Source organism: Capricornis sumatraensis, chromosome 16 (genome assembly GCF_032405125.1).
Source record: "Capricornis sumatraensis isolate serow.1 chromosome 16, serow.2, whole genome shotgun sequence".
Lineage (NCBI taxonomy): Eukaryota > Metazoa > Chordata > Mammalia > Artiodactyla > Bovidae > Capricornis > Capricornis sumatraensis.
In genome coordinates, this window is record NC_091084.1 from 3,491,740 (window position 1) to 3,519,190 (window position 27,451).

Consider the following 27,451-nt stretch of genomic DNA (forward strand, 5'->3'; position numbering starts at 1 on the left):
GCACGTCCCATGAAAGTCACTTTTTTACCCACTGTTCAGAAGATGATTTTTTAAACTTTACAGCTTGAAATTTTCAAACACCCCCAAAACAGAGAGAATAGTAATAATGAACCCCCATGATTCATTTTAGAGAAGCAGATGATATGACAAAGTCCAGTTAACAGCCAAGAGATCTAAGTGAACCTCAGACAAACCCCTTCTCCCTGAGCCTCAGTTTTCCACTCAGCTCCATGGCTATTGTTTGCTTTCAGAATCTCTCTGGTTGCTAGAAAGAAACCTCGAACAAGCGTGAGAGCAGCACTTGCTTAGGGCTGGTGAATGAAGCTCTCCTCTGCCTGGGGCATCCCTCTCCTGGGTGACACTGTGACACTCAGGACCAGACGGCAGGTGATGAAAACACTCATCATCTCTGGAATGAGGTTTCTCTGGCAAGCTTAGTTATTAAGGACCATCATGATGCCATAAGTTTTGATAAGTAACATGTGAGCCACCAGAGTAAGGTTGAATGTGAGCTGTCTTGTGGAAATTGGTGTGAAAAAGCCTTACTATTCAGACAACACAGAGGAGAAACAGCCTGTCTAGACACTGGGAGCATGTTGGAAAGCCTGCTCTCTCATCTCCTGCAAAAGCAGAGCAGTATTTCATCGAATCTTGTTCTGTGAGATTGCAGGAGAGGAAGAATTGTATCTCTTGGATGAGTTCTGTTTCCGGTTTATCGTAATGGCCACCATCCCAAGAGAGGTCCTTTAACCAGGCTCTTCCCACCACTGGTTGCAGGATGAACGCAGTCTGTCTGCTCTGGGACAGTTTTCTCGTTGGGCTCTTCTCCCACCTCATCTCACTCTTCCAGTAGATATTACACCTGGGAGAGGGGTTCAGGAGTTCTCGGCTATGCTCATATTTCTTATTTCTAAATGGAAAACTGTAATTCAACATGAAACAAAAATCACAGACACACACATACAGAAAAAAAGTTGCCAAGAAATCCATAGCATTTTGACAGAACTTATCACAAGTTAGTGGGAGAAGGGGGTAGTTTTTATTTTCCTCTTTGTGCTTTTCTGAATGTTTTTCAAACTTTCAATGAGAGTTTTTCTTTGTTTTAAGGAAATTCAGTAAATCCTGTTTACTAAAGTAAAGAACCCAGTCATCCCTTTCTTGTCATGTTTTGGGCCTCCATAGAACTGGGATTCATCTTGCTCCAGCAACTTCAGAAAGCAAGGCATTCAAAGCTCACACCAGCTCTGGCTGGCGAACCTCTCACTGGCCAATGGTCCTGTCTCAAGCAGTCCTGTGCCCCTAGGCTGTGCACACCCCAAGTCTGACTCCGGGGTCCATCACGAGTGATCAGTGGTGGGGAGTGTTATAAGGTGGCTACCTGACTGCTGGGATCAGTTGCCTAACTCAACCCCTATGTGAGCAGAAGCTGTCCCGGGTCCTCTGGCTCGGGGAACCAGCATGTCTCAGACAGAAATTCACCAGTATTTGTTGAGCTTTTTGTTTTCTCTAATGGAGCAAAGAGGCTGGACAGAGTTGTATAGGAACTCAAATGACCTCGGGCTTTTGCAGGAACTTGTTTCTGGCATGCGAAGTTCATCATGTGTCAGGACAGACTCTTTTCCAGGCTCTGTTCTCAGGCACTCTGCCATCCTCCTCAGCAGACAGAGCCCCTCACCCCCACACCTTCCCTGCCTCCTCCTCTAAGTCATGGTCATAGTGCGCTCCACGGACGCCAGGTCTGTCCTTCCAGACTGTACCTGGGAGGATGGCAGGAGGCTGCTGGCTGGAGGAGCCCTGCAGCCACTGCTCTTCTCCGCCCAGGTCACCCTGAAGGAGGGCATAGGGGAGGGCGGCTGCCCCTCCTGAGGCTTGGGTGACCTCTGGCACATGCGCAGCAGCGCCTTCAGCTCAACCCTGAAGTTCTCATTGAGCCAGCAGTAGATGAAGGGGTTGTAGCAGGTACTGCTCATGGCGAACCAGTGGAAGGCGAAGTAGAGGGCATTGTTGGTGTGGATGACCTTGCTGGACAGCAGGAGGACATAGCAGTTGAGGGGGAACCAGCAGAGGGCAAAGAGAACCACCACCAGCATCAGCATCTTGATGGTCTTCTTCTTCTTGCGCCGCAGGGCCAGGTACTGCTTCGTGGTCACATCGCCAATGGTGTTGCACAGCCACAACTTCTTGGCCACACGGGCATAGGCCACGGAGATGATGAGAAGGGGCAGAATGTAAAGCAGGATGAAAGTGGTCAAGTCCAGGTACTTCCAGAAAAGGTCGGCTGGCTCAGGGAAGTCTGGGAGGCATAGGGAGCGGATGATGTCCTCACTGGGGACAGGGGAGAGAGAAGGAGAATGTGCAGTTACTGTGGAAAAGCCACATCCCAGGAACACTGGCCTCTCTCTCTCCTGGGTTCCTGGTACATCTATCTGTTAAAGCATAGATGATGAGCAGCCTGATTATCTGACTACATTTCCAGCATTCCCACTAGGCTGGGAGTTCTCTAAAGGTAAGAATAACACCTAAATGTCCAATGACAAATGAGTGGATTATGAAGATATGATACACATACATAGTGGAATACTACTCAGCCATAAAAAATGAAACAATGTCATTTGCAGCACAAATGGACCTAGAGGGTATCATGCTAAATCAAGTAAACCAGACAGAGAAAGACAAATATCATATGATAGTGCTTATATGTGGAATCTAAAAAAATGATTCAAAATTTTTTTAATGTTAAAAATGACACGAATGAACTTATATACAAAACAGAAACAGACCCATAGACATAGAAGACAAACATGGTTACCAAAGGGGAAAGGTCAAGGGGGAGGGGTAAATTTGGAGTTTGAGATTAACATTCAGTTCAGTTCAGTTGCTCAGTTGCGTCCGACTCTTTGTGACCCCATGGACTGCAGCACGCCAGGCCTCCCTGTCCATCACCAACTCCTGGAGTCTACTCAAACTCACGCCCATTGAGTCGGTGATGCCATCCAGCCATCTCATCCTCTGTCATCCCCTTCTCCTCCCACCTTCTATCTTTCCCAGCATCAGGATCTTTTCAAATAAGTCAGTTCTTCACAGCAGGTAGCCAAAGTATTGGAGTTTCAGCTTCAGCATCAGTCCTTCCAATGAATATTCAGGACTAATGAATATGACCTTATAAATTGTTAATATTTTACTGATGCGATTAACATATAAAAACTATAATATATAAAATAGATAACGAGGACTACTGTATAGCATAGAGAACTATACTCAACGTTTTGTAATAACCTATGAGAAAAAAGTCTGCTATACACTTGAAACTAACACTGCAAATCAACTATACTTCAATTTTTCAGAAAGATAAATACACCTAGATTACTCTGTGTGTTTACTTTGTATTGTTCCTAGCCCAGAATAGAGGCCCAATAAATATTTGTTCAATGAATAAATGCACTGGTGTTCCTAGTCTTAGAATTAATTCATCCTGGGAGCACAATGGATTCGGGAAATCTTGGAATTTCTGTTGCACAACCTACTCTCATTCCAGAGGGGATCCAAGGGATAGGGGGGAAAAATGATGAGTTTTGAGAATGTGAGTGGCAATGCTGGAACTCATACACCTTCAGCCACTCAGACAAAAATACTTATTTTCTATGGAATGTATCCAGTCCTCTTCAAATTCTTTAAGGACATCTATGTGTGTTGGAAAACCTGGAGCTGGTAGATGAAGAACATGCACATTATGATCTGCTGAACGAGGCAGCAGGGAGCTCCCTCAGGACTTCCTTCCAGTTTTGGAGAAGTGAAAATCCCAGGGCCATTTGACTGAAGGCGCAGTTTTAATACACTCACACAAAGGAAATCACAAGACTATTACTTACATCCCAGCTGGGGTTGCTGTGAGCTGGGAGAAGTGCCATCCTTACTCCCAGGTCTCCAATGGGCAGGAGAGAGAGCAGGGCAGCAAGTACCTGTTACTTACAAGCTGGTTGGGGTGGAGGTCACTAATTTTTCACAGGCTCAACTCTGAAAGAACATTTTAAAAGATGCTCTGGAAAAAGCAAGGCAGGAACTTGTGGCAGGAAACCTAACCTCAGGTCTTTATTTAAATGTCCAGACTTTTTATGCCAGCAGGGTTTTTATCCTGTAAAATCTCTAAGCATCAACTCGAAATTGCTACTTTCTCATCATACCATGTAGCTTGTTGAGCTTGTAGTATCAGTACATACAGGTGGCTGTCACTAGTGAAACAAAGAAAACTCTTTGCTTTTGTTATCAGAAAAAAGAAACAGCCTTCCACATGTGAAGGCAGATGGGGAAGCTGAGTGTTCAGGAGGAGGTGGGTACGTGATTCATTCGGTATCCTAGAATTCAGGCACGGATCCTTCATAAATTAGTTCAAGTTGGCCTTCAGAGCGTGTTCTCTGGAGCCCGCCTACGCCACAGGAGTGTATGTAAATGTTTGATTCAGGTGAGGCAGCACACAGGAAGACCCATCAGCAGGGCACCCCTCGCTGGTCTGAGGCACTGGGCCCCAGCTCCTGCCCACCCCACAAGACACAGCTGGTACCCAAGACTTCCAGGAGCCTAGGACCACCCGAAGGCCACTGAAGACACTTTCCCCAGATTCACTAAGAGCTAGAAGTGACCAGGAGTTCCTAGGATATGAGAGCGCAGCTCCGCCGCCTCCAAGGGGGCAGACGCAGCTAGTCTGCCCCGGAGCGCCCCCTGCAGGCTACGCCCTCCCTCGGTCTCTCCCCATTTGCTGTCCGGCTTCTCCACCCCTGGGAGCACTTGACTTATTTATTTTTTTAAGGGTGATTTTTTTTCTTTCTAAGTATGTATAAATGTACTGGTATTTTTAAAATTAATTATTCTGTTGTTGCTGCACTGTGTCTTTGTTGCTGCACATGGACTTTCTCTAGATGCAGCGAGCATCTTACTACAATGTGCAGGTTTATCATGGTGGGAGCCTTTCATGTTGCAGAGCCTGGGCTCTGGGCACACAGGCTTTAGCAGTTGTGGCACACAGGATTAGTTGCTCTACGGCATGTGGAATCTTCCCAGACGTGGGGTCGAACTTGTGACCCCTGCACTGGTGGGTGGATTCTTATCCACTGTACCACCAGGGAAGTCCAGTACTGCATTTATTTATTCAGCTGTGTCAGGTAGGTCTTAGCTGAAGCATGCAGGCTGTCTAGTTGTGGAGAGCAGGCTCAGAAGTTGCAGTATGGGCTTAGTTGCTCCTCAGTACATGGGATCTTGTTCCCCAACCAAGGATTGAATCCACGTCCCCTGCGTTGGAAGGAGAATTCTTAATCACTGGACCACCAGGGAAGTCTCCTGGGAGCACTTTCTTAAAAATCATGGGCACATGCATCTTCCTTTATCTCAGGATCTGTTTCTATAGAACTTCAGCTAAAACAACTATGAACTGATAAAGATCACTCTATGTTCATTCATTCATTCAGCAAATATGTACTGAGAGCTTGTGATGTGGAGACAGTCATTTAGATGCTAGGGACAGCAAGATGACAAAATCAGATATGGAGCCAGTTCCCCTCAACCTCACAGTCTAACAGGGGAGGTCACCTTTAACGAACTAGCAGCACGCACGAGTATTTAAATTTCAAGACACTGAGTGCTTTCCTTTCTAGAAGAGCACAAGACAAAGCATATGATAAATGAGAGGTGTGTGTGGGGACAGCATCCTGCCTGAGACACTTAGATATATACAGGTTTGTTTATAGGTGGTGCAAGAGAACTTAAACCTCATCATTTTAAACAGGGAATAGGTGATTCTGAATTTCAGTCTGGGTGAGTATATGTCCCCAGTGGCAGAAGCTGATTGCTATTGCCTTGACCTTGCAAACAAAGGGACAGAGAATAACAAGGAAGAGCTGTAAAGTGTTTAGAAGAAAGGATGAGAAAAAAAAGCAAAACAAAAAAAGTGCAGAGGATAGGCACAGGCCTGGAAGCAACAGGATGGGAAGGAAGCAGAGAGACAGCTTGGCACAGTAACTTGGTGCTAGTAACTCTGAGATTCAGAGGAGGCTCAAGTTTCCATCTGTCAAGGTCCTCCAGGCCCCCAGGCTGCTCCCTACTAGTCCATCTCACCTGTACTTGAAGGTAAATAATTTCTGGCAGATAGCGTGTGGGAGTGAAAAGAACGTTGCCATGGTCCAGATGACTGAGATATAGATGACACCTTTTGTGATTGAGATCCGAGGTTTTAACGGATGCATGATGACCTGGAAAACACACAAAACTGGGCATCACTGGCAGAAGACAGCTTGAAGCAAATGAGAAATCCAGATGATGCGGTTCACTTGTCACAACAAGGCAGGTAGGTCCTACTTACAAAAGCAAATACCCCTTAATTCATTGTAGAGCCCCTGGGTTACACCACCCCACAGCCCAGCTCTGGGGGTAGAAAGAGGATGCCATCTGGACTGAGACTCCAGGCAGTTCAAATGGCTCTTGCATGTCGGTCATGCCTGGCTGAAGCCAGGTGCAGAGAGAAAGTCAGACAGGAGTGAAAGGAGAGGCCTATCCCCATGACACCCACAGTGAGGCGGGCAGAGGGGCAGCCACGGTCAGCCTCCACCTCAGGACCTCATCCCATCTGCCCAGATCCTTTAGGTTACAAAGGGCTCAGAGGGGTCGGAAGGTGACACACACAGGGTGAGGCCCTCACCACTTACTGTGGGAAGCTGCATCCACCTTTATTTGGGGGTCACTGCTGTTTCTGGAAGTCGTTTCTACTGGGCTGGCCAAAAAATTCATTTGGCTTTAAGTACTAATAAAAGACACATTTTTAATTTTCACCAAGAACTGTGTTGAACAACATACTCACTAACCGAACGAACTATCTGGCCAATCCAATAAAACTGAAGTGGGGCCCAGCTTTCCCAAGCCCCAAATAAAACCAGTGCTAGAAGCTTTGGGCTGAAACCAAATTGAACCAATTGCTACTATATGCCAATCAATTCTCCTAAAAAGTTTAAATAAAGACTTGGGAATTTCACAGCAGCCTCATTTTAAGGTTAGAATCATTATTTCTTTTTATTAAATTGATATATAATTGATGTATAATATTATATAAATTGTAAGTATACAATATAGTGATTCACAGTTTTAAACGTTATACTCCGCTTATAGTTATTGTAAAATATGGGTCATATTCCCTGTGCTGTACAATATATCCTTGTAGCTTATTTTATACCTGTAGTGTGTACCTCTTAATCCTCTACCCAGACATTGCCTCTTCCTCCTTCCCTTTTCCCACTGGTAACCACTAGTTTGTTCTCTATGTTTGGGGGTCTGCTTCTTTTTTGTTATATTCACTAGTTTGCTGTATTACTTTAGAGTCCAATATAAGTAATATCATGCAGTATTTGTCTTTCTCCATCTGGCTTACTTCATTTAGCATAATACCCTCCAAATCCATCCATGTTGCTGCAAATGGCAAAATTTCTTCTTTTTTATGGCTGAGGAGCCAGTATATATATACATCACATCTTCTTTATCCATCTGTCTGTTGATGGACACCCAGGTGGCTAGATTAGAATCTATTTCCTGAAAAAGATGTTTGGGGTGAGTAGGGTCAGGAAGAAAGGTCATAAAGAGCTGCCACCACCTCAGGATGGCATCCCAGGACACACTGGACCTTCTACCATGTTCTTCCACAGTCTTCCCCCGGTCTCTTAAGGTTTATCAGAGGAATGGACTAGGCTTCAGAAGCTGCCCAGCACATCTCCATTCTGGACTCGGCCATCCTTGCCTCTCACATTCCTTCATGGCTCAGGTCAATAAAGGGAGTGGAAGCCTGGGTCAGAGACCCTGGATGCTCCAAGAACCTGTAGCCTCTGGGACAGGATCCCATGTGTGGGTATATATCACAGTAGTGTGGCCAGTGTATGCAAGACCTCCCCCTTGTTCCTCAGACCCTCCTTTGGTCCAAGGGTGGACCCTCAGTTAGCTGTGTTAAGTGAGGTAGGTATAGCCCAAGTAAAGGTAAGGTGATCCAGAGTACTTCTTGTTGAATTAGGGGAGAAGGTTAAGAAAAGGCAAGAAATATTTGTATGCAACCTTTTGATACTTTGCACCAAAACATCTTAACATAAATGCCAAAGGGACAGTGTGCATGGGTGCTAAACTGCTTTAGTCATGTCCAAGTCTTTGTGACTATGGGCTGTAGCCCACCAGGCTCCTTTGTCCATGGGATTTTAGGCAAGAATACTGGAGTGAGTTGCCATGCCTTCCTCCATGGGATCTTCCCAAATCAGGGATGGAACCCAAGTCTCCTGGGTCTCCTGTATTGCACACAGATTCTTTACCTGCTGAGCCATTGAGGATTCTCCCTGATGAGTCTGTATCTTAGAAGCTTCCTATCCCTTGGCTGTAGTTGTAACTCTTGGAGCTCCTTAGAATTACATTTCGCTCTTTTTGTCCTGATTGTCCTTATGATACTGGCCTGAAGGTGCCCTTGTGTCTTCTCAGAGCAGACTAATCATCTTCTAGAAATCTGAGCATGAGCCTGCAGCCAGCCTCAAGCCTCAAGGCTGCTCCTCCCTTCATCAGTCACCAGGCATATGGCGCTGTGCAAGCGATGATGCCCTTCCCTGACCTGCGATCAGTGACTCTGCACAGACCCAAGTGTATAACCAAGGTTCACTGAGTCAGCATGAGCCAGGCATCTGTGTGGAACCACCCTCCTCCATGACTGGCGCTGTCAGGTCCTTTTGGCTCCCTTCACCACACCCACCCATATGCGCCTGAAGGGGCAGGACAATGAGCAGGGCCTCAACACCCCGCTGGACTCCTGCACTTGCATGCCTCCCTGTCTGCAACCCCAGGTGTACCTCCTCTACAACCAGGCCCAGGAATATCCACCTCATCTCCCAGCCAGCAGCCTTGCCTCTGACCTGCAATTATCTGCCACTCTCTTTTCATCTGTCATTTTCCAGATTTGCCTTCCTACCCCTGAAAACAAGCTCAGTCATTTCTGATGCACAGAATGCCAGCAGGGAGTCTTCACTGGAATAACAAATGGGGAGTAATGTTTTGCAGCCCCTAGCACAAAGGACTTAATATGCCTAATTTAGTGCTCATATTGGTCAGTAAGAAGACAAATAGGCTCTTTGAAAAATGGTATAGGGAACTTCACTGGCGGTCCAGTTGTTAAGACTTAGCCTTCCAATGCAGGGAGTGCGGGTTCAATCCCTGGTCACAAAGCTAAGGTCCCACATGCCTCGCGGCCAAAAAGCCAAAACATAAAACAGAAGTGATATTGTAACAGATTCAATAAAAACTTTAAAGACGGTCTACATCAGAAACAGTCTTTAAAAATAAATGGGCTGAAGCACTGTCCTGAGCGCCCTGGTAAGCAACGCCGGGGCGGTAGGGCAGGGGCGGGTAGGGGGGCCTCACCTGGTGGCGGTCCACAGCGATGGCCGTCAGCGTGAGGGCGGAGACGTGCAGGGAGCAGTACTGCGCAAAGCGGCTGACGTGGCACATGCCTTTCCCAAACACCCACGTGCTGTTCACAAAGCGGACCTGCAGACGAACCCGCAGGCGTCAGGAGGCAGACGGTTCTGGCCCGACCCCCTCCCTGTGTCTCCGGGCAGCGAACCACAGGAGGCCTCTCTCTGCCTCGCTCCACTCTGCACTGCTGGACTGTGGCTCTCACGTGCTTTTCTCCAGCACAACTCATTCTCCATCACCCAATTCAGCAGACTCTGATCCTGCTACTGGGGCCGGGCCCTGCTAGGTGCCAGGACAGAGTGGGAAGGACATGGGTTCTGGAGTCAGATTTCCCACCTCTAATGTTTTCTAGCTGTGTGACCTTGGGCAAGGTAGATAATCTGTCTGAACCTCTGTTTCCTCATTTGCTAAAAAAAAAAAAAAAAAGGGCTCAAAAATCTCTTTTGTTTTTCTGTTGCTCAGTCATGTCCGACTCTTTGTGAACCCATGAACTGCAGCAAGCCAGGCTTCTCTGTCCTTCACTGTCTCCTGGAGCCTGATCAAACTCATGTCCATAGAGTTGTGATGCCATCCAACCTCATCCTGTGTCGTCCCCTTCTCTTCCTGCCCTCAATCTTTCCCAGCATCAGGGTCTTTTCTAATAAGTCTTATTTCTAATGTATCTTATTGTAAGGATTAGCCTTTTTTTTTTTTTTTTTTCCCAGAGAAAGACTATAGCGCATGGAATACAATATCTGGCAGATTGCTAGAAAGATATGATTAGAACTAAATAGGAGCTATTTTTATGATAATAACCAAATTCATTTTTGGTTCCTATGAGTTCAAACTCACAGAGGAGACATGTCTACAGAGTCACAATATAGCGTGTGGGTTGGGCCCTGGAATGTTGACTAAACAGGGCTCAAGACACATCATCTGGAAAGGAGATCCAGGGATCTGCAGAGGTGGGAGCAGGGGCCAGGGTCTGGGCAGAGAGAGGAGACCAGCTCTCAGGGTGTGTGGGGCTCAGGGAGCAGGCAGAGGCCTCAACCCACATCTTCCACAGCTCTTTGCTCACTCAGCGCCTGAGCTCCTGAGTGATGTTCCACACCCAAAAACGATCAGGCATTGATTCTGATCAAGGAGCTCCCAACTTGGGAAGAGGAGGTCTCAGGTATCTCAGATGCAAGATAGAAAATATTCAATGCCCTATGGTAGGGATCCCCAACTGTTTTGGCAGGGGCCAGTTTCATGGAAGATAATTCATGGGGGCGGGGGGTGGTGAGGGTTTCGGGATGATTCAAGTGCAGTAGGACACATGCTCCAAGGGGAATCTAATGCCGCCTTGATGGACCGGAGGAGGTGCTCAGGAGGTAACAAGTGAAGGGTACAGGTAAACACAGACAGAGCTTCACTCACTTGCCCACCACTCATCAACTGCTGTGGGGCCCGGGGACCGTTAGGTACTGGTCTGTGACCCAGGGGTTGGGACCCCTGCCCCACAGAAGGCCCAGACAAAGGGCCACCAGGGCAGGTGGGAGTGGGCCGAGGCTGAGAGAGAGGTGACACAAAAAAATAGCGCAAATCAGCTCGACAGGAAGAATGTCGAGCAGTGATTTACAGCAAAGTATTTGCTACTGATAGCTGTCACCTTGGGCAAGGCTCTTAGGCCCAGTGAGCCTCACTTTCCTGGGCTAACCCTTGTTCACATGATTGCTATAAAAATCAAGTACCTGTAAACCAGATAACACGAGTAAATCAGATAAAACAGTGCCTGGTACATAGCAAGTACTTAACTACTAGCTGCCATTATTGTAAGATACAAGACAATTGAGATGAGCTTTACAGAATGGGCTTTCCTGGTGGCTCAGATGGTAAAGAATCTACCTGCTGTGCAGGAGACCCAGGTTTGATCCCCTGGAGAAGGGAATGGTGATCCACTCCAGTATTCTTGCCTGGAGAATTCCATGGACAGAGGAGCCTGGAAGGCTATAGCTCATAGGTTCCCAAAGAGTCGGACACAACTGAGCAACTAACACTTTACAGAATAGGTAGGATTTGCCCGTGTGCAGGTAAGAACAAAGAGCATGGCACAAAGTCAGGAATCTCAGGAGCTGTTTGGGGAATAAGGGCTGGAATGATTTGATGAGAGCATGTGCATGAGAAACACGGGGGACAAGTCTGACCCGATCATGAACCTGGTACACAAACCATGGTCACTATTCCCTATGGAATAGGCAGGTAGGAGCTCCATGGGGATGTGAGCAGCCCAGTGACACTATCCAGCAGGAAACGCTTAGGTACCCCTGCTTGTCACCTCCCACAGTCAATGCAGAACCAAAGCCAAGCAGTGCTGCTTGAAGGGTTTCCCAATCCACTCCCTCCTCTTCAGCCCCCAGGCCATGGCCTGCTTGGAGCCCCCTCATCTCTCACCTGGACTATCACAGCCTCTAGTCAGCTTTCTAGTCCTCCAGTCTGCCCCCCTGTAATTCAGCCTTCACACTGCTGACAGTGCTTTCTTAACCAAAGGTCAGATTACTGTCACCTTCCTGCTTAGAATCATAGACGGCCTTCAAGACGGAGCCAGATACCCTCCGAGCATCCAGGCTGCTCACAGCCAGCCCACCTTTCCCTGGCCGCCTCTGCTTCTTCCTGCCCCGCAGCTCCTCCATGGTGCTTCCTGCCCTGATGCTGCAGCTGCAGTGAGCCCTTAACACACCACAAACCTGGACACCCCTGCCTTTGTCCTCTCCAGTCTCTGCCTGTACCAAACTTTCATCTCAGCCTGAGAAATTCCTACTCATCCTAGCCCCTTTGAAATGTTGTGTTCTTTGAAAAGTCTCCTTTGACCCACCCATGGGACTCTGGCAGATCAAAATAAAGGACTGACTCCTGGCTCCACCACACTCTGTGCCCACCTCTGCCACAGTAATTGTGAGTAATTGCTTTTCTTTCATCGACCAGCACTGGTTTTCATGCTGACATAGTATGTAAAGTGGACAGGAAGTGAGACCAGGGAGGAGGGATATTTATATCAACTAGCCCAAGAACAGAACTTCTTACCCATTGAGGAGCCCAGGTGAAGTGTAGAAGACCCTCCCCTCAACCCTTTCACTCACCCTGGTTGCAGCTCCTCAGAAGCTCTGATAGGAAATTGGACTGGAGTGGTTGCACGGGTCAGGTTGAAGGCCAAGCTGGTTTGGATCAACCTGGAGCAGGGGCTGAGTCCTCAGAGCCTTGACACCCCCTCTTTTGCAGGAGATCCTCCAGGTAGGGGGCTCTCGGCTCCGAACTGCATTCTGGTCTCCCCCTCCCCCCACCCACCCTGTGTGCAGATCCAGCCAGGCACCCTGCTCTGGGCAGCAGCAGAGGGCTGTGCCCCGGGGCTCCTATCCTGGGCGGCCTAGCCCACTCCCCAGGACTGCAGATGGTCAAGTCAGAAGCTAAGGGGGAGCCAAGAGAAGCCAGAGATGCACTTCCTGTGCTTTAAGGCAGTTGGTGGAGAGTGGATGTGTGTATGTTGTGGGGGGAGGTATCTGGAAGTCTCTTTGCCCCTGGCTACTGCCCACAGCATCCTGAGGAATCCAGTAAATGTAGGCAGAAAGGAGGGCAGGGAAAGTCCATGGTTGAGAGCAGTGGTCCAAGAGGTCCCATCCCCTACCCCCAGTTAAGTGGCTTCATGGACAGACCTCCAGCTGTACCTGAGTCAGAGGACCAGATTCTCATGCTGGCTCTGTCAGTTACCAGGCAAGTGACCTGGACAAGGGACTGAACTTCTGTGCCACAGTTTTCTCATCTGCCAAATGGGAGTGATGCTCTCATAAGCAAAGACACGAGAGCGGACACAGTTTTTAAATGTCAGGTTTGAAAGGATGTTCACACACGTGTTTTGGCTTGTGGGAATTCACCTTCTTTTTGCTCATCTGTTATTTCTGTTTGAGTGTGTGTGGTGTGTGTAAGAAAGAGAGAGAAAGATATATGAATAGATAGGGTTTGGTAATAACTCAAGTATCAATAAGGTTGTTCATAAATTGGAAAAAAGCATAAATCATGCCGCAGAAATAGAAGGTGTTCCTGTCATGATGACTGCTTGGTCACAGCTCTTCCAGTTTCAATCATCCACGGGCACCACAGTCCCAAGACATGAAAGAAGAGAAGTGACACCACTAGGATCAGCAGTCGGAGCTCAGTGGAAGTTGGGGAAGAGAGGCGGGGCGGGGACCCCTACCCGTGTGCAAGTGCCCCGAGGCCGCCCCTGCCCTGGGGCCCAACCCCACCTCACCCGCATGTCCTCCACCACACAGACTTCATACACAACCTCACTGGCAAACCACTGAAGGGAAATGCAATTTAACTAAGTGGTCTAGGAAAAGGCACCGAAGGTTCCATTAACAACTAGCAACTGTTTCATATTTTAGCTGGCTTCAAGCAGCATCCCATGACCGGGGGCATTTAATGGGCTATATTTAATGGGGGTGGGGTGACCTAACAATCTACGCTGGCATTTCAAAGGGCTTTGATTTACTGCTCCATCATCATGCAGACTCCCGGTCAGTGACATTACACAGGAAATGGTCACTGACTCACAGCTGGCTGCAGACACTCGAATCATTGACCTCAGTGCCATGAGCTGCAGAAGCTCTGGCTTAGAAGGTGATGTGAGAGAGACAGAGCACAGAAAGACAAAACTAGAGAGACAGACAAGAAGTGTCAAGGATAAGCATGAGGAGAGAGACAGAGACAGACAGAGGCAGAGAGAGTCACAGACAGGAAAATAATAGATGAAGACACAGAGAACCAGAGACAGAGGAAAGAGAAGACGCTGGAGAGACAGGCAGGCAGAAAGGCAAACACGAAATGACAGCGTCAGAAACAGACACACTAAGAGACAAACAGCAGGGCAGAGCAGATGAGAGATGAGTCGATCAGAGAGAGACTAAGAAACATGAAGCAGGAAGACAGGCAGAGAAGGGAACAGACGGGAAAAGGGAGAAATCGGGCGGCGAGAGGGAGGGGACCCAGAGAGACAGAGCCCAGCCCTCGGCCTCACCAAAGTGAAGGGGGTGTTGAGGAGCGTGATCATGATGTCGGCGACGGCTAAGTTGACGATGAAGAGGCTGGTGGCCGAGTGCATCCGCTGGTTCTTGAAAATGACATGACAGACGAGAACATTGCCAAAGAGCGAGAAGATGATGATGAAAGAGTAAGCCACGATAAGCAGGGCTTTCACCGTGGGGTTCTGGGACTCGGCCCCATAGCGCCTCCGGCCCACGAAGTTCTGCCAGTCTGAGAAGGTGTAGTTGTTCCAGAAGAAGTGTGAGGCATTGGGGCCCGCTAGGGCCGCCCCGGAGCTCCGCTCGTCCGCGGCCCGCACCGCCGGGAGCAGGCAGAGCAGCACCCAGCCAGGGGTCATCTTCGCGGGAGCCCGGCGCCCTGGGCCGGCCGGGCAGGACGCCCCGCGGGCTGCGCACGTGCCCTCGGGCGCGGGGAGAGGAGCGCGTGGGCCGTGCGTCCCGGGACCCCGGGCCTCGCCGCGCTCGGTGGGCGGCCCCTCCCCGCCTGCCTCCCGCCCGCGATCGCGCGCTCCGGGCTGCCCGCGCCACTTTCGTGTCTCCGCTGCGCCCTCCGGCTGCGGGAGAGCGATCGCCTCTGCAGATCGCGCGGCGCGGCGTCTCTCCGGGCGACGGTGACGCGCTCCGGCTCGGCGAGCTCCCCTCCACCCCCTTCCCCAGCCCGCTCTCCCTCTAGAAATAAAACTGCAGTTGGGCTTCTGGGCTGTTTCGCTAAAGACTCGTATCCGCCTGCCTTCTGCTTAAGCCTAGCCTTCCGAAAGGGAGCGGGAGGAATGCGCCCCGGGGCAGTCGGGGTTTCGGAGAGCGCGCGGCAGCGACTGGGTGTGCCTGCTCCAGGCAGCACCTGGTTCCGAACTGGGGCTGCTCTGATCTTGTCTGAGTGTCAGTCTTGGCAGGTTTCAGGTTGAGGTGTGTCCCTGGGCCCTGGGGTTCTGGCACAATGTGAACAATGAAATCGATGTAGACTTTCTTCAAGCGTCTTCAGTGACCAGACTTTAGATGTCCTGGGAGGCTGGCCAGACTTCGCTTCCTTCCCTTCACTAAGATTTAATGGGCGGGGAGGGGGGGCGGGTGGGCGAGGGGTGTGGGCTTGTTTTTCAAGGAAACACTTCAAAGCAGTTCTCCTGGTGTGATCCAGGAATCAATGGAGATAAATAGCTCTGTGCCCACTTTTTGGGTAACTGAGTTTTTTGCCATGGGCGTTTCTGAAGCTGTACCTGTAAGGGATGTTATGCATGTTGTTTTCTGTTCCCACCTACTTCTCCACAAAATCTTGGTATTTTACTCACCTGGTCTTTCACAGACACACACACACACACACACACACACACACACACACACACACACACACACACACACACAAGTCTTACCCAGTCACTCCTGCCCTGCCATCCATTCCATACAATCCTGTTGAATCAGAGTCAAATCCTAGCTTTGTCATGTCCTAGCTCTGAAATCTTAAGCAAGTTATTTCACTTTTCTGGCCTTAGTGGAAAGCTTTCCTTTTCCTGTATGTGGAGTTTTCAGTCCCATAGGGCAACCCTGCCACATTGTTCTGGGCTCTGTATGCAGTAATTGGTTGACTACTTGTAACTGACCCCTCACTTGTTCTATTGGCAAAGCCCAAGCAGACATTTTTGTAATGGCGCCCTGCTGAGCAGTGCCCTTAGGTCTCCATCAAATGACTCAAGTCCAGGTCCCTTCTGAGATGTCCCTTTCCTTCAGGAGAAATCCTTTGTCTCACCCAATCCCTGGAGAACAGACCCCTCCCACCCAAGTCCCTTTTTCTCACTGAGGGAAAGCTTAGCCAACTCTCATTTTGGAAATTTTCCAGGAAATTTGGACATGAGCTTCTGTACCCCCTTGAGCTCCAGGGACACAGGTCAATAAGCAATTAGAAAATAGTTTGATTAAGTGTCACCAGAGTAAAATACGAGGTGCCCTGATCTATGTGAGAGGAAATCAGGGAAGTCTTCTCAGAGAAAGTGACACTTCAACTCAGTCCCAAGGGACCAGCAAGAGCCATTAGGTCACAGAGAGGCAGAGGGAAGAAGATGGAGAATTCTATAAGGAGAGAGTCTCTGTGTGGCACACATGGAGACATGGAGATGACTGTGAGTCTGACTCATTCAACTGCAGGAGCAGGAAGTTCTTGAGTGTTATGCAAAGAGAGGTGGACTGAAGGAAAACATACAACTTAGAAAATGCCAGTTATGCTTTATTCAGGGACCTTATTGAAGACTATAGCCTGGGATACAGCCTCTCAGATGGCTCTGAGAAGCTGCTCCAAAGAGGAAAGGGAGGGCCAGGATATATAGGTGGTGGTAGTGGTGAGTGCACAGTCGTGTCCGGCTCTTGCGACCCCACGGACTGTAGCCCTCTAGACTCCTCTGTCTATGGGATTCTCCAGACAAGATTACTGGAGTGGGTTGCCATGCCCTCCTCCAGGGAATCTTCCCAACCTAGGGATTGAAAATGCATCTCCTAAATCTCCTGCATTGCAGGTGGATTGTTTACCACTGAGCCACTTGGGAAGCCCAGGATACATAGGAGTTTTTGTTTAAATAAAAACAAATAAGCAAGTTGTCAAATATCAAAAGATGATTGCTAATCAAGAAAACAGACATCTCAAGTTAATGAGTTTTGTGCTCTTCTGTGTATAGGAAGATGCAAGAGTCTGGGCTCATTGAAATCATTCCTTTGACACACATCTTAACTATCTAGGGCCAGTATCTTCTTCTCCATTCGGAATGCTCCTTAGTGGCTGATGGCTTGATGGCAGACAACAGTCTTTGTTTCCTGAAATAGCAGGCACCATTTTTTTTTTTTTTTCTGAAGAGTTGAGTGGAGAGAGACGACTGGAGAGGTAGGCAGGGGGCCAAACAAAAAGGGTCCCATCAGTTTTGAAATCCTCATAAAGATCTGAATGATTTCCAGAGAGCAACAGGAATTCACAGAATGGCTACAGGTAGACACTGATAAGATCAGATTTGCATGTTAGAAAGAACACTCTGGCATCTGGAAAATAGAGAGGGAAGGCTGTTCAAGTGATTTAGGAGCAGACTGGAGACCTGTATCCTGGTGCCAGCAAGGTGGGGCTCAGGGTTGACAGAGACTGGAGTGGGGAAGCAAGGATGATTGCCAAATTCTTGGTCAAGTACAAGAAACACAAAAGATCCTCCTGGATCTTAGCCCCCTCCCAGAGCTTTTAGCCTACCTTTCTCCATTATTTTATCAGAAATTCAAAGAGGCCCACTCTTAATTCCATTTCATCACCTACATTCCCTTGGTAAACAACTATGTCTGGGAGCAGAAGGTGATATGAAGATGTCCTTTGATTCTGCTGATGGACCTGGTGAGTCTCATGGAGTCATGTGGTTGGAATAGGGGAGTATGTGACTGATCCTAGGAGAAGTGACAGGGATGCCATATTGATGAGATAATAGATACTTAGGAATCTAAATATCAGGGGAAAAAAACCAAGAAACTGCCTGTGAACATGCAACCATAAGCCTAGGTGGCCTGGATGCTTGCCAGTATCTCAAGATGACTTGCCAGTATCACAGGGAGACTAGGCTCAAGTGTGATGGTGGCTTAGAAAATGAACCCTGGTTAATTGAATTAATCTCAGTGTTGAGGAAGAGGTATGGGTAGAAAAGGGCTAGTCAGCATCGAGCACAGAGAAAGAAACCCAAGATAGGCAGTGCCTACTGAGTTCTGTTATCTAAGTACTTTGCTTGGTGCTCTGGATGGCACACCAGTCTGGAGCACTCATGCCTTCATGGTGGTTTCCTGATCGCCATGCCCGCCTTGTGGGTGTGACGGCATTTGTGCTGGGGGCCTGAAACTCTCTCTGAAAGATGAGGTGACATATTTCAGTCACCTCATATTACCTTTCCACAGGAGTAAATCCCGAGACAAAGTTTTTAATGCAAGTTTACTGGGGAAGTGGAAGCAAACAGGAGTAGGGAAAGGTGGAAAAATGAGACAAGGAAAGGAAGATGGCCAATAAAAAGCATATTGTAAGACCAGTTACTATCGTGGGTGACTGGGCATAGTCCTGCTGGGGAAGCTGATACAAAGCATGCACAGCAGCTGTGCAAGCCCCGCAAGGGAGCCGGAATATCTACCCACCACCTCTTTCAACCACAGGTTGAAGGCTGCTCCCAAGGGTGTGATAATTCTCCTCTACTTCCTGCCTGCCAAGTGGGTGGCTGAAGTGAGCCTCAGAAGCCAGAGAAGGCCCTCAGGCTGCAGTTGGAATTTGGACCAGTGTGCTCTGAAGGAGTCAGGAATATTCACAATACCCAAAATATTAGTCGCTCAGTCATGCCTGACCCTTTGCAGCCCCATGAACTGTAGCACACCAGTCTCCTCTGTCCATGGGATTTCCCAAGCAAGAATACTGGAGTGGGTTGCTATTTTCTTCTCCAGAGGATCTTCCTGACCCAGGGATCAAATCTTCTGCATTGCAGGCAAATTCTTTACCATCTGAGCCACTAGAGAAGCCCCCAATATCCAAGTGAAGTGAAAGTTGCTCAGTTATGTCCGACTTTTTGCGACCCCATGGACCATACTGTCCATGGAATTCTCCAGACCAGAATACTGGAGTGAGTAGCTGTTCCCTTCTCCAGGGGATCTGCCCAAGCCAGTGATCGAACCCAGGTCTCCTACATTGCAGGCAGATTCTTTACCAGCTGAGCCACCTGAGAAGACCTATATCCAAGGGGAGGTATAAATTCTAGAACACTTCCTCTTCTCCAGGTTTCCAGCTCTCTACTTGGCCAGGATTGGGCCTCCTGAGTTCCCAGTCCAGCACCACTGTTCTCGACTTCCCCTGAACTGATGGAGCAGTCTAGTGCTTAGTGAAAGAACATCTCCCACTTGTTCCATGTTAAGACTAAACTATTAAGCCTTCCTCAGACACTTTGTTGGCTCTGCAGCATTATTATGTAAGGAGACTTCCAAATAGGAAAGGACTGACTTTATTTTGAGGGGCTCCAAAATCACTGCAGATGGTGATTGCAGCCATGAAATTAAAAGATGCTTACTCCTTGGAAGGAAAGTTATGACTAACCCAGACAGCATATTTAAAAGCAGAGACATTACTTTGTCAACAAAGGTCCATCTAGTCAAGGCTGTGGTTTTTCCAGTGGTCATGTGTGGATGCGAGAGTTGGACTATAAAGAAAGCTGAGCACTGAAGAATTTGTGCTTTTGAACTATGGTGCTGGAGAAGACTCTTGAGAGTCCCTTGGACTGCAAGGAGATCCAACCAGTCCATCCTAAAGGAGATCAGTCCTGGGTGTTCATTGGAAGGAATGATGATGAAGCTGAAACTCCAATACTTTTGGCCACCTAGTGGGAAGAATTGACTCATTGGAAAAGATCCTGATGCTGGGAAAGATTGAGGGCAGGAGGAGAAGGGGATGACAGAGGATGAGATGGTTGGATGGCATCACTGACTCAATGGACATGAGTTTGAGCAAGCTCCGGTAGTTAGTGATGGACAGGGAGGCCTGGTGTGCTGTGGTTCATGGGGTCGCAAAAAGTCAGACATGACTGAGCAACTGAACTGAGCTGAAGGAGACTTCAGAAGACACGGAGCTTCCAGAAAGAAGCAGCTCCTTCCTGTGTGCCTTCTGAATAGAACCAAGGATACTGTGTGCAGTCAGTACATGCTGCTGGGGACAAAAAGGTTTCTTCTACCCATTTAGGTTCTTTGGGCTGGTCTATTAATTAAATTAACATAAAATAGATTAATGGGCTTCCCTGATGGTTCAGATGGTAAAGAATCTGCCTGCAATGCAGGATACCTAGGTTCGATCCATGGGAAGATCCCCTGGAGGAGGAAATGGCAACCCACTCCTGTAATCCTGCTTGGAGAATCCCATGGACAGCAGAGCCTGGCAGTCTACAGTCCATGGGGTGGCAAAGAATCAGACACGACTGAGCACTCATGAACCAACAAACAAATGAAAATAAATTAATGTGAGGGAATCACATTTAATTACATACATATGGGAGCCCAAAAAAGGATAGTGAGAGGCTCCCTGAAAGTCAAGCACTTGAGGCTGAGATGCCATATTCTGAAATAAGAAGAAGGCAATAGGGGTCTGGATTTTAAAAGGGGAAGAAGACAATTCACATTAAGACAGCAAGAGCCAATGCTGGTCAATCAATGCTTCCTGTGCCTCACAGACAGAGAGAGAAAGGACCTTAAACAAAGAGGCTCTGCTGGGTTTCCCCCAGCTTTCCAAACAGCCCACATGCTCTTAGTTACCTCCGGTGATAGCTATCTTCCTGGACCAGACTCTCCCTCTGAATTCTTTTAGGCAGTTAAGGGGTAGGTATGGCACCCCACTCCAATACTTTTGCCTGGAAAATCCCATGGACAGAGGAGCATGGTAGGCTGCAATCCATGGGGTCGCTAAGAGTCAGACACAAATGAGCGACTTCACTTTCATTTTCACTTTCATGCATTGCAGAAGGAAATGGCAACCCACTCCAGTATTCTTGCCTAGAGAATCCCAGGGATGGGGGAGCCTGGTGGGCTGCCATCTATGGGGTCACACAGAGTTGGACACGACTGAAGCAACTTAGCAGCAGCCGCAGTAAAACAACAATAGCAGCTACAACTCTTCCTGAGTCTTTTGTACCTTAACTGACTTCAGCTCAAACTAATCAATAAGCGTAAGTGGCATATTTTAGGGACATTCATTCTGAACTCTTTCAATGCCAAATAGTAATTATATTTTCATCTCTAATAATAGTTATACATGTTGAGCAAACCAGAGAGCAGAGTTTAGTGTTTAACTATTTCAAATGGACTTGAAACCAAAAAGAAAAATTTTAATAAAAACTAGACAAAGAATAACATATCACACAGATCCTTAGGAAGTTGTTTCTGACAGCTGCAACACACCAAGATTCCTGGCACCAAAAGTAATTGTTCACTTAACACCAATATTGTCTCCTGAAAATCCCTACTTGATTACAAAAGTCATAACCCCCACAGTCCTTCTCTGGTGACAATCACAGTGGCAGAGGGAAAGAAAGAGCACTTAGCACCATTGCCAGTATGTGATAGTCACACAGAATTTGTCTGTTCTCATGGCAAAAGTTGCATGTCATGTTACTTAAACTGCAAATAAACAAAGTAGGGCTGAAAAATAAACCATGGCTGAAGATCATCTCAAAAGTAATAAAAATGGAAATTTTATGCTAGGAATTGGCTTCCAAGTTCTAATACACTGGAGCCATAGGGTAAAATGGTATATTTAGGATAAGCAAAAGGAAGTACACACAAGCAACCTATAGTTTGTGGCTCCACGTTTTTCTTTTTCTGTTTATTTTTTTTTTTTTTTGTAAGTTGTTTGATCTCACTCTACATGTTTACACAGGAGCTTTTATAAATGGTGGCATGGCACTACTATTCAACATAGTTTTAGAAGTTTTGGCCACAGCAATCAGATCAGAAAAAGAAATAAAAGGAATCCAGATTGGAAAAGAAGTAAAACTCTCACTGTTTGCATATGACACGATCCTCTACATAGAAAACCCTAAAGACTCCACCAGAAAATTACTAGAGCTAGTCAATGAATATAGTAAAGTTACAGGATATAAAATTAACACAGAGAAATCCTTTGCATTCCTATACACTTGCTAAGTGCTAAGTCACTTCAGTTGTGTCCGACTCTTAGTGACCCCATGGACTGCAGCCTACCAGGCTCCTCTATCCATGGGATTTTCCAGGCAAGAGTAATGGAGTGGGCCACCATTACCTTCTCTGATACACTAACAATGAGAAAACAGAAAAAGAAATTAAGGAAACAATTCCATTCACCAATGCAACGAAAAGAATAAAATACTTAGGAATATAACTACCTAAAGAAACAAAAGATCTATATATAGAAAACAATAAAACAATGATGAAAGATATAAAACAGGACACAAATAGATAGAAAAATATACCATGTTCATTGGTTGGAAGAATCAATATAGTGAAAATGGGTATACTACTCAAAGCAATCTATAGATTCAGTGCAATCTCCATCAAGCTACCGATGGTATTTTTCACAGAACTAGAAAAAAATGATTTCACAATTAGTTCAGTTCAGTTCAGTCACTCAGTCGTGTCCAACTCTTTGTGACGCCATGAACTGTAACACATCAGGCCTCCCTGTCCATCACCAACTCCCAGAGTTCACTCAGACTCACGTCCATTGAGTCGGTGATGCCATCCAGCCATCTCATCCTCTGTTGTCCCCTTCTCCTCCTGCCCCTATTCCCTCCCACCATCAGAGTCGTTACCTATGAGTCAACTCTTCGCATGAGGTGGCCAAAGTACTGGAGTTTCAGCTTTTGCATCATTCCTTCCAAAGAAATTCCAGGGCTGATCTCCTTCAGAATGGACTGGTTGGATCTCCTTGCAGTCCAAGGGACTCTCAAGAGTCTTCTCCAACACCACACTTCAAAAGCATCAATTCTTAGGCACTCAGCTTTCTTCACAGTCTAACTCTCACATCCATACATGACCAGTGGAAAAACCATAGCCTTGACTAGACGGACTTTTGTTGGCAAAGTAATGTCTCTGCTTTTGAATATGCTATCTAGGTTGGTCATAACTTTTCTTCTAAGGAGTAAGAAGCGTCTTTTAATTTCATGGCTGCAGTCACCATCTGCAGTGATTCTGGAGCCCCCAAAATAAAGTCAGCCACGGTTTTCACTGTTTCCCCGTCTATTTCCCATGAAGTGATGGGAGCAAATGCCATGATCTTAGTTTTCTGAATGTTGAGCTTTAAGCCAACTTTGTCACTCTCCTTTTTCATTTTCATCAAGAGGCTTTTTAGTTCCTCTTCACTTTCTGCCATAAGGGTGGTGGTGTCATCTGCACATCTGAGGTTATTGATATTTCCCCAGCAATCTTGAATCCAGCTTGTGCTTCTTCCAGTCCAGCATTTCTCATGATGTACTCTGTATAGAAGTTAAATAAGCAGGGTGACAGTACACAGTTTGACGTACTCCTTTTCCTATTTGGAACCAGTCTGTTGTTCCTTGTCCAGTTATAACTGTTGCTTCTTGACCTGCATATAGGTTTCTCAAGAGGCAGTTCAGGTGGTCTGGTATGCCCATCTCTTTCAGAATTTTCCACAGTTTATTGTGAACCACACAGTCAAAGGCTTTGGCATAGTCAATAAAGCAGAAATAGATGCTTTTCTGGAACTCTCTTGCTTTTTCGATGATTCAGGGGATGTTGGCAATTTGATCTCTGGTTCCTCTGCCTTTTCTAAAACCAGCTTGAACATCTGGAAGTTCATGGTTCACGTATTGCTGAAGCCTGGCTTGGAGAATTTTGAGCATTACTTTACTAGAGTGTAAGATGAGTGCAATTGTGTGGTTTTGAGCATTCTTTGGCCTTCCCTTCCTTTGGGATTGGAATGAAAACTGACCTTTGTCAGTCCTGTGGCCACTGCTGAGTTTTCCAAATTTGCTGGCATATGGAGTGCAGCACTTTCACAGCATCATCTTTCAGGATTTGAAACAGCTCCACTGGAATTCCATCATCTCCACTAGCTTTGTTTGCAGTGATGCTTTCTAAGGCCCACTTGACTTCACATTCCAGGATGTCTGGCTCTAGATGAGTGATCACACAATCATGATTATCTTGGTCTTGAAGATCTTTTTTGTACAGTTCTTCTGTGTATTCTTGCCATCTCTTCTTAATATCTTCTGCTTCTGTTAGGTCCATACAATTTCTGTCCTTCATCAAGCCCATCTTTGCATGAAATGTTCCCTTGGTATCTCTAATTTTCTTGACGAGATCTCTAGTTTTTCTCATTCTGTCGTTTTCCTATATTTCTTTGCATTGATCGCTGAAGAAGGCTTTCTTATCTCTTCTTGCTATTCTTTGGAACTCTGCATTCAGATGCTTATATCTTTTCTTTTCTCCTTTGCTTTTCACGTCTCTTCTTTTCACAGCTATTTGTAAGGCCTCCCCAGACAGCCATTTTGCTTTTTTGCATTTCTTTTCTATGGGGATGGTCTTGATCCCTGTCTCCTGTACAATGTCATGAACCTCATCCCATAGTTCATCAGGCACTCTATCAGATCTAGTCCCCTAAATCTATTTCTCACTTCCACTGTATAATCATAAGGGATTTGATTTAGGTCATACCTGAATGGTCTAGTGGTTTTCCCTACTTTCTTCAATTTAAGTCTGAATTTGTCAATAAGGAGTTCATGATCTGAGCCACAGTCAGCTCCTGGTCTTGTTTTTGTTGACTATAGAGAGCTTCTCCATCTTTGGCTGCAAAGACTATAATCAATCTGATTTGGGTGTTGACAATCTGGTGATGTCCATGTATAGTCTTCTCTTGTGTTGTTGGAAGAGGGTGTTTGCTATGACCAGTGCATTTTCTTGGCAAAACTCTATTAGTCTTTGCCCTGCTTCATTCCGTATTCCAAGGCCAAGTTTGCCTGTTACTCCAGGTGTTTCTTGACTTCCTACTTTTGCATTCCAGTCCCCTATAATGAAAAGGACATCTTTTTTGAGTGTTAGTTCTAAAAGGTCTTATAGGTCTTCATAGAACCATTCAACTTCAACTTCTTCAGGATTACTGGTTGGGGCATAGACTTAGATTACTGTGATATTGAATAATGTGCTTTGGAAACGAACAGAGATCATACTGTCATTTTTGAGATTGCACCCAAGTACCGCATTTCAGTCTCTTTTGCTAACCATGATGGCTACTCCATTTCTTCTAAGGGATTCCTGTCTGCAGTAGTAGATATAATGGTCATCTGAGTTAAATTCACCCAATCCAGTCCATTTTAGTTCACAATTTGTATGGAACCACAAAAACCCTTGAACTGCCAAAGCAATCTTGAGAAAGAAGAATGGAACTGGAGGAATCAACCTTCCTAACTTCAGGCTATATTGCAAAGCTACAGTCATCAAGACAGTATGGTACTGGCACAAAGACAGAAATGTAGATCAATGGAAGGAAATAGAAAGCCTAGAGATAAACCCATGCACCTATCGACACCTTATCTTTGACAGAGGAGGCAAGAATATACAATGGAGAAAAGACAATCTTTTTAACAAGTGATGCTGGGAAAACTGGTCAACTACTTCTAAAAGAATGAAACTAGAACACTTTCTAACACCATACACAAAAATAAACTCAAAATGGGTTCAAGATCTAAATGTAAGACCAGAAACTATAAAACTCCTAGAGGTAAACATAGGCAAAACACTCTCCCACATAAATCACAGCAGCATCCCATATGACCCACCTCCCAGAATAATGGAAATAAAAACAAAAATAAACAAATGGGACCTAATTAAACTTAAAACCTTTTGCACAATGAAGGAAACTATAATGAAGTTGAAAAGACAGCCTTCAGAATGGGAGAAAATAATAGCAAATGAAGCAACTGACAAACAACTAATCTCAAAAGTATACAAGCAACTCCTGCAGCTCAATTCCAGAAAAATAAACGATCCAATCAAAAAGTGGGCCAAAGACCTAAACAGATATTTCTCCAAAGAAGACATACAGATGGCTAACAAACACATGAAAAGATGCTCAACATCACTCATTATCAGAGAAATGCAAATCAGAACCACAATGAGGTACCATCTCATGCCGGTCAGAATGACTGCTATCCAAAAGTTTACAAACAATAAATGCTGGAGAGGGTGTGGAGAAAAGCGAACACTCTTACACTGTTGGTGGGAATGCAGACTAGTACAGCCACTATGGATAACAGTGTGGAGATTCCTTAAAAAACTGGAAATAGAACTGCCATATGACCCAGCAATCCCACTGCTGGGCATACACATTGAGGAAACCAGAATCGAAAGAGACACATGTACCCCAATATTCATCGCAGCACTGTTTCTAATAGCCAGGACATGGAAGCAACCTAGATGTCCATCAGCAGATGAACAGATAAGAAAGCTGTGGTACATATACACAATGGAATATCACTGAGCCATTAAAAAGAATACATTTGAATCAGTTCTAATGAAGTGGATAAAACTGAAGCCTATCATACAGAGTGAAGTAGGCCAGAAAGAAAAACACCAATACAGTATACTAACACATATATATGGAATTTAGAAAGATGGTAATGATAACCCTATGTGCGAGACAGCAAAAGAGACACAGATGTATAGAACAGTCTTTTGGACTCTGTGGGAGAAGGCGAGGGTGGGATGATTTGAGAGAATAGCATTGAAACATGTATATTATCATATGTGAAATAGATCACCAGTCCAGGTTCAATGCATGAGACAGGGAGCTCCAGGCTGTTGCACTGGGATGACCCAGAGGGATGGGATGGGGAGGGAGGTGGGAGGGGGTTTCAGGATGCAGAACACATGTACACCTGTCTGATTCATGTCAATGTATGGCAAAACCACCACAATACTGTAAAGTAATTAGCCTCCAATTAAAAGAAATTAATTTTAAAAACTAAAAGAAAAGAAAACCTACACAAAAATAAATAAAGAAACCCTACCCCACCCCCCCCCAAAAAAAAATAAATAAATGGTGTTGTTGGTACTGGACCAACTCATATCAGCCTATTTAACCCATGATGTGGATAAATGGTGGCATCTGTTGTAACCACCACAGGGCTGCTAGTTAGTGTTGGTGATCCAGGGTGCCATCCTCTGTTTTCTGCTTCTTTTGAATTAAACATCCAAGATTGATCTCAACCATCTCTACTGGTTGAACCGTCACTCACTATTCTTTCCAAATTATACCTCCTCTTACACTTTTGTTGAAAGCTCCAGATTAATGTTATGTATTCAGCTGTTGGTTGGACATTTCTACCTGGAATACTCACACGCCTTTAAAGTTCAACCAGCTTTAAACTAAACATATTCTATTCTTCCCTCATTTTCTTAAACTTGCC

At 46.3% G+C, this 27,451-nt stretch overlaps 1 protein-coding gene across 2 annotated transcripts; it reads right to left on the reverse strand.

Moving 5' to 3' along the window:
* Positions 1-1,646: 1,646 nt before the first annotated feature.
* Positions 1,647-14,866, reverse strand: GPR83 (G protein-coupled receptor 83). Of its 2 annotated transcripts, XM_068989082.1 has the most exons (4): positions 14,504-14,866; positions 9,421-9,546; positions 6,106-6,239; positions 1,647-2,325 (listed from the first exon to the last, which is right to left on the reverse strand). In XM_068989082.1, the coding sequence occupies exons 1-4, from the start codon at positions 14,864-14,866 to the stop codon at positions 1,701-1,703; spliced, it is 1,248 nt and encodes a 415-aa protein (XP_068845183.1). In that variant the 3' UTR covers positions 1,647-1,700. The 2 variants fall into 2 exon arrangements, with proteins under 2 accessions (XP_068845183.1, XP_068845184.1); XM_068989083.1 differs by lacking the exon at positions 9,421-9,546.
* Between the last annotated feature and the right edge of the window lie 12,585 nt (positions 14,867-27,451).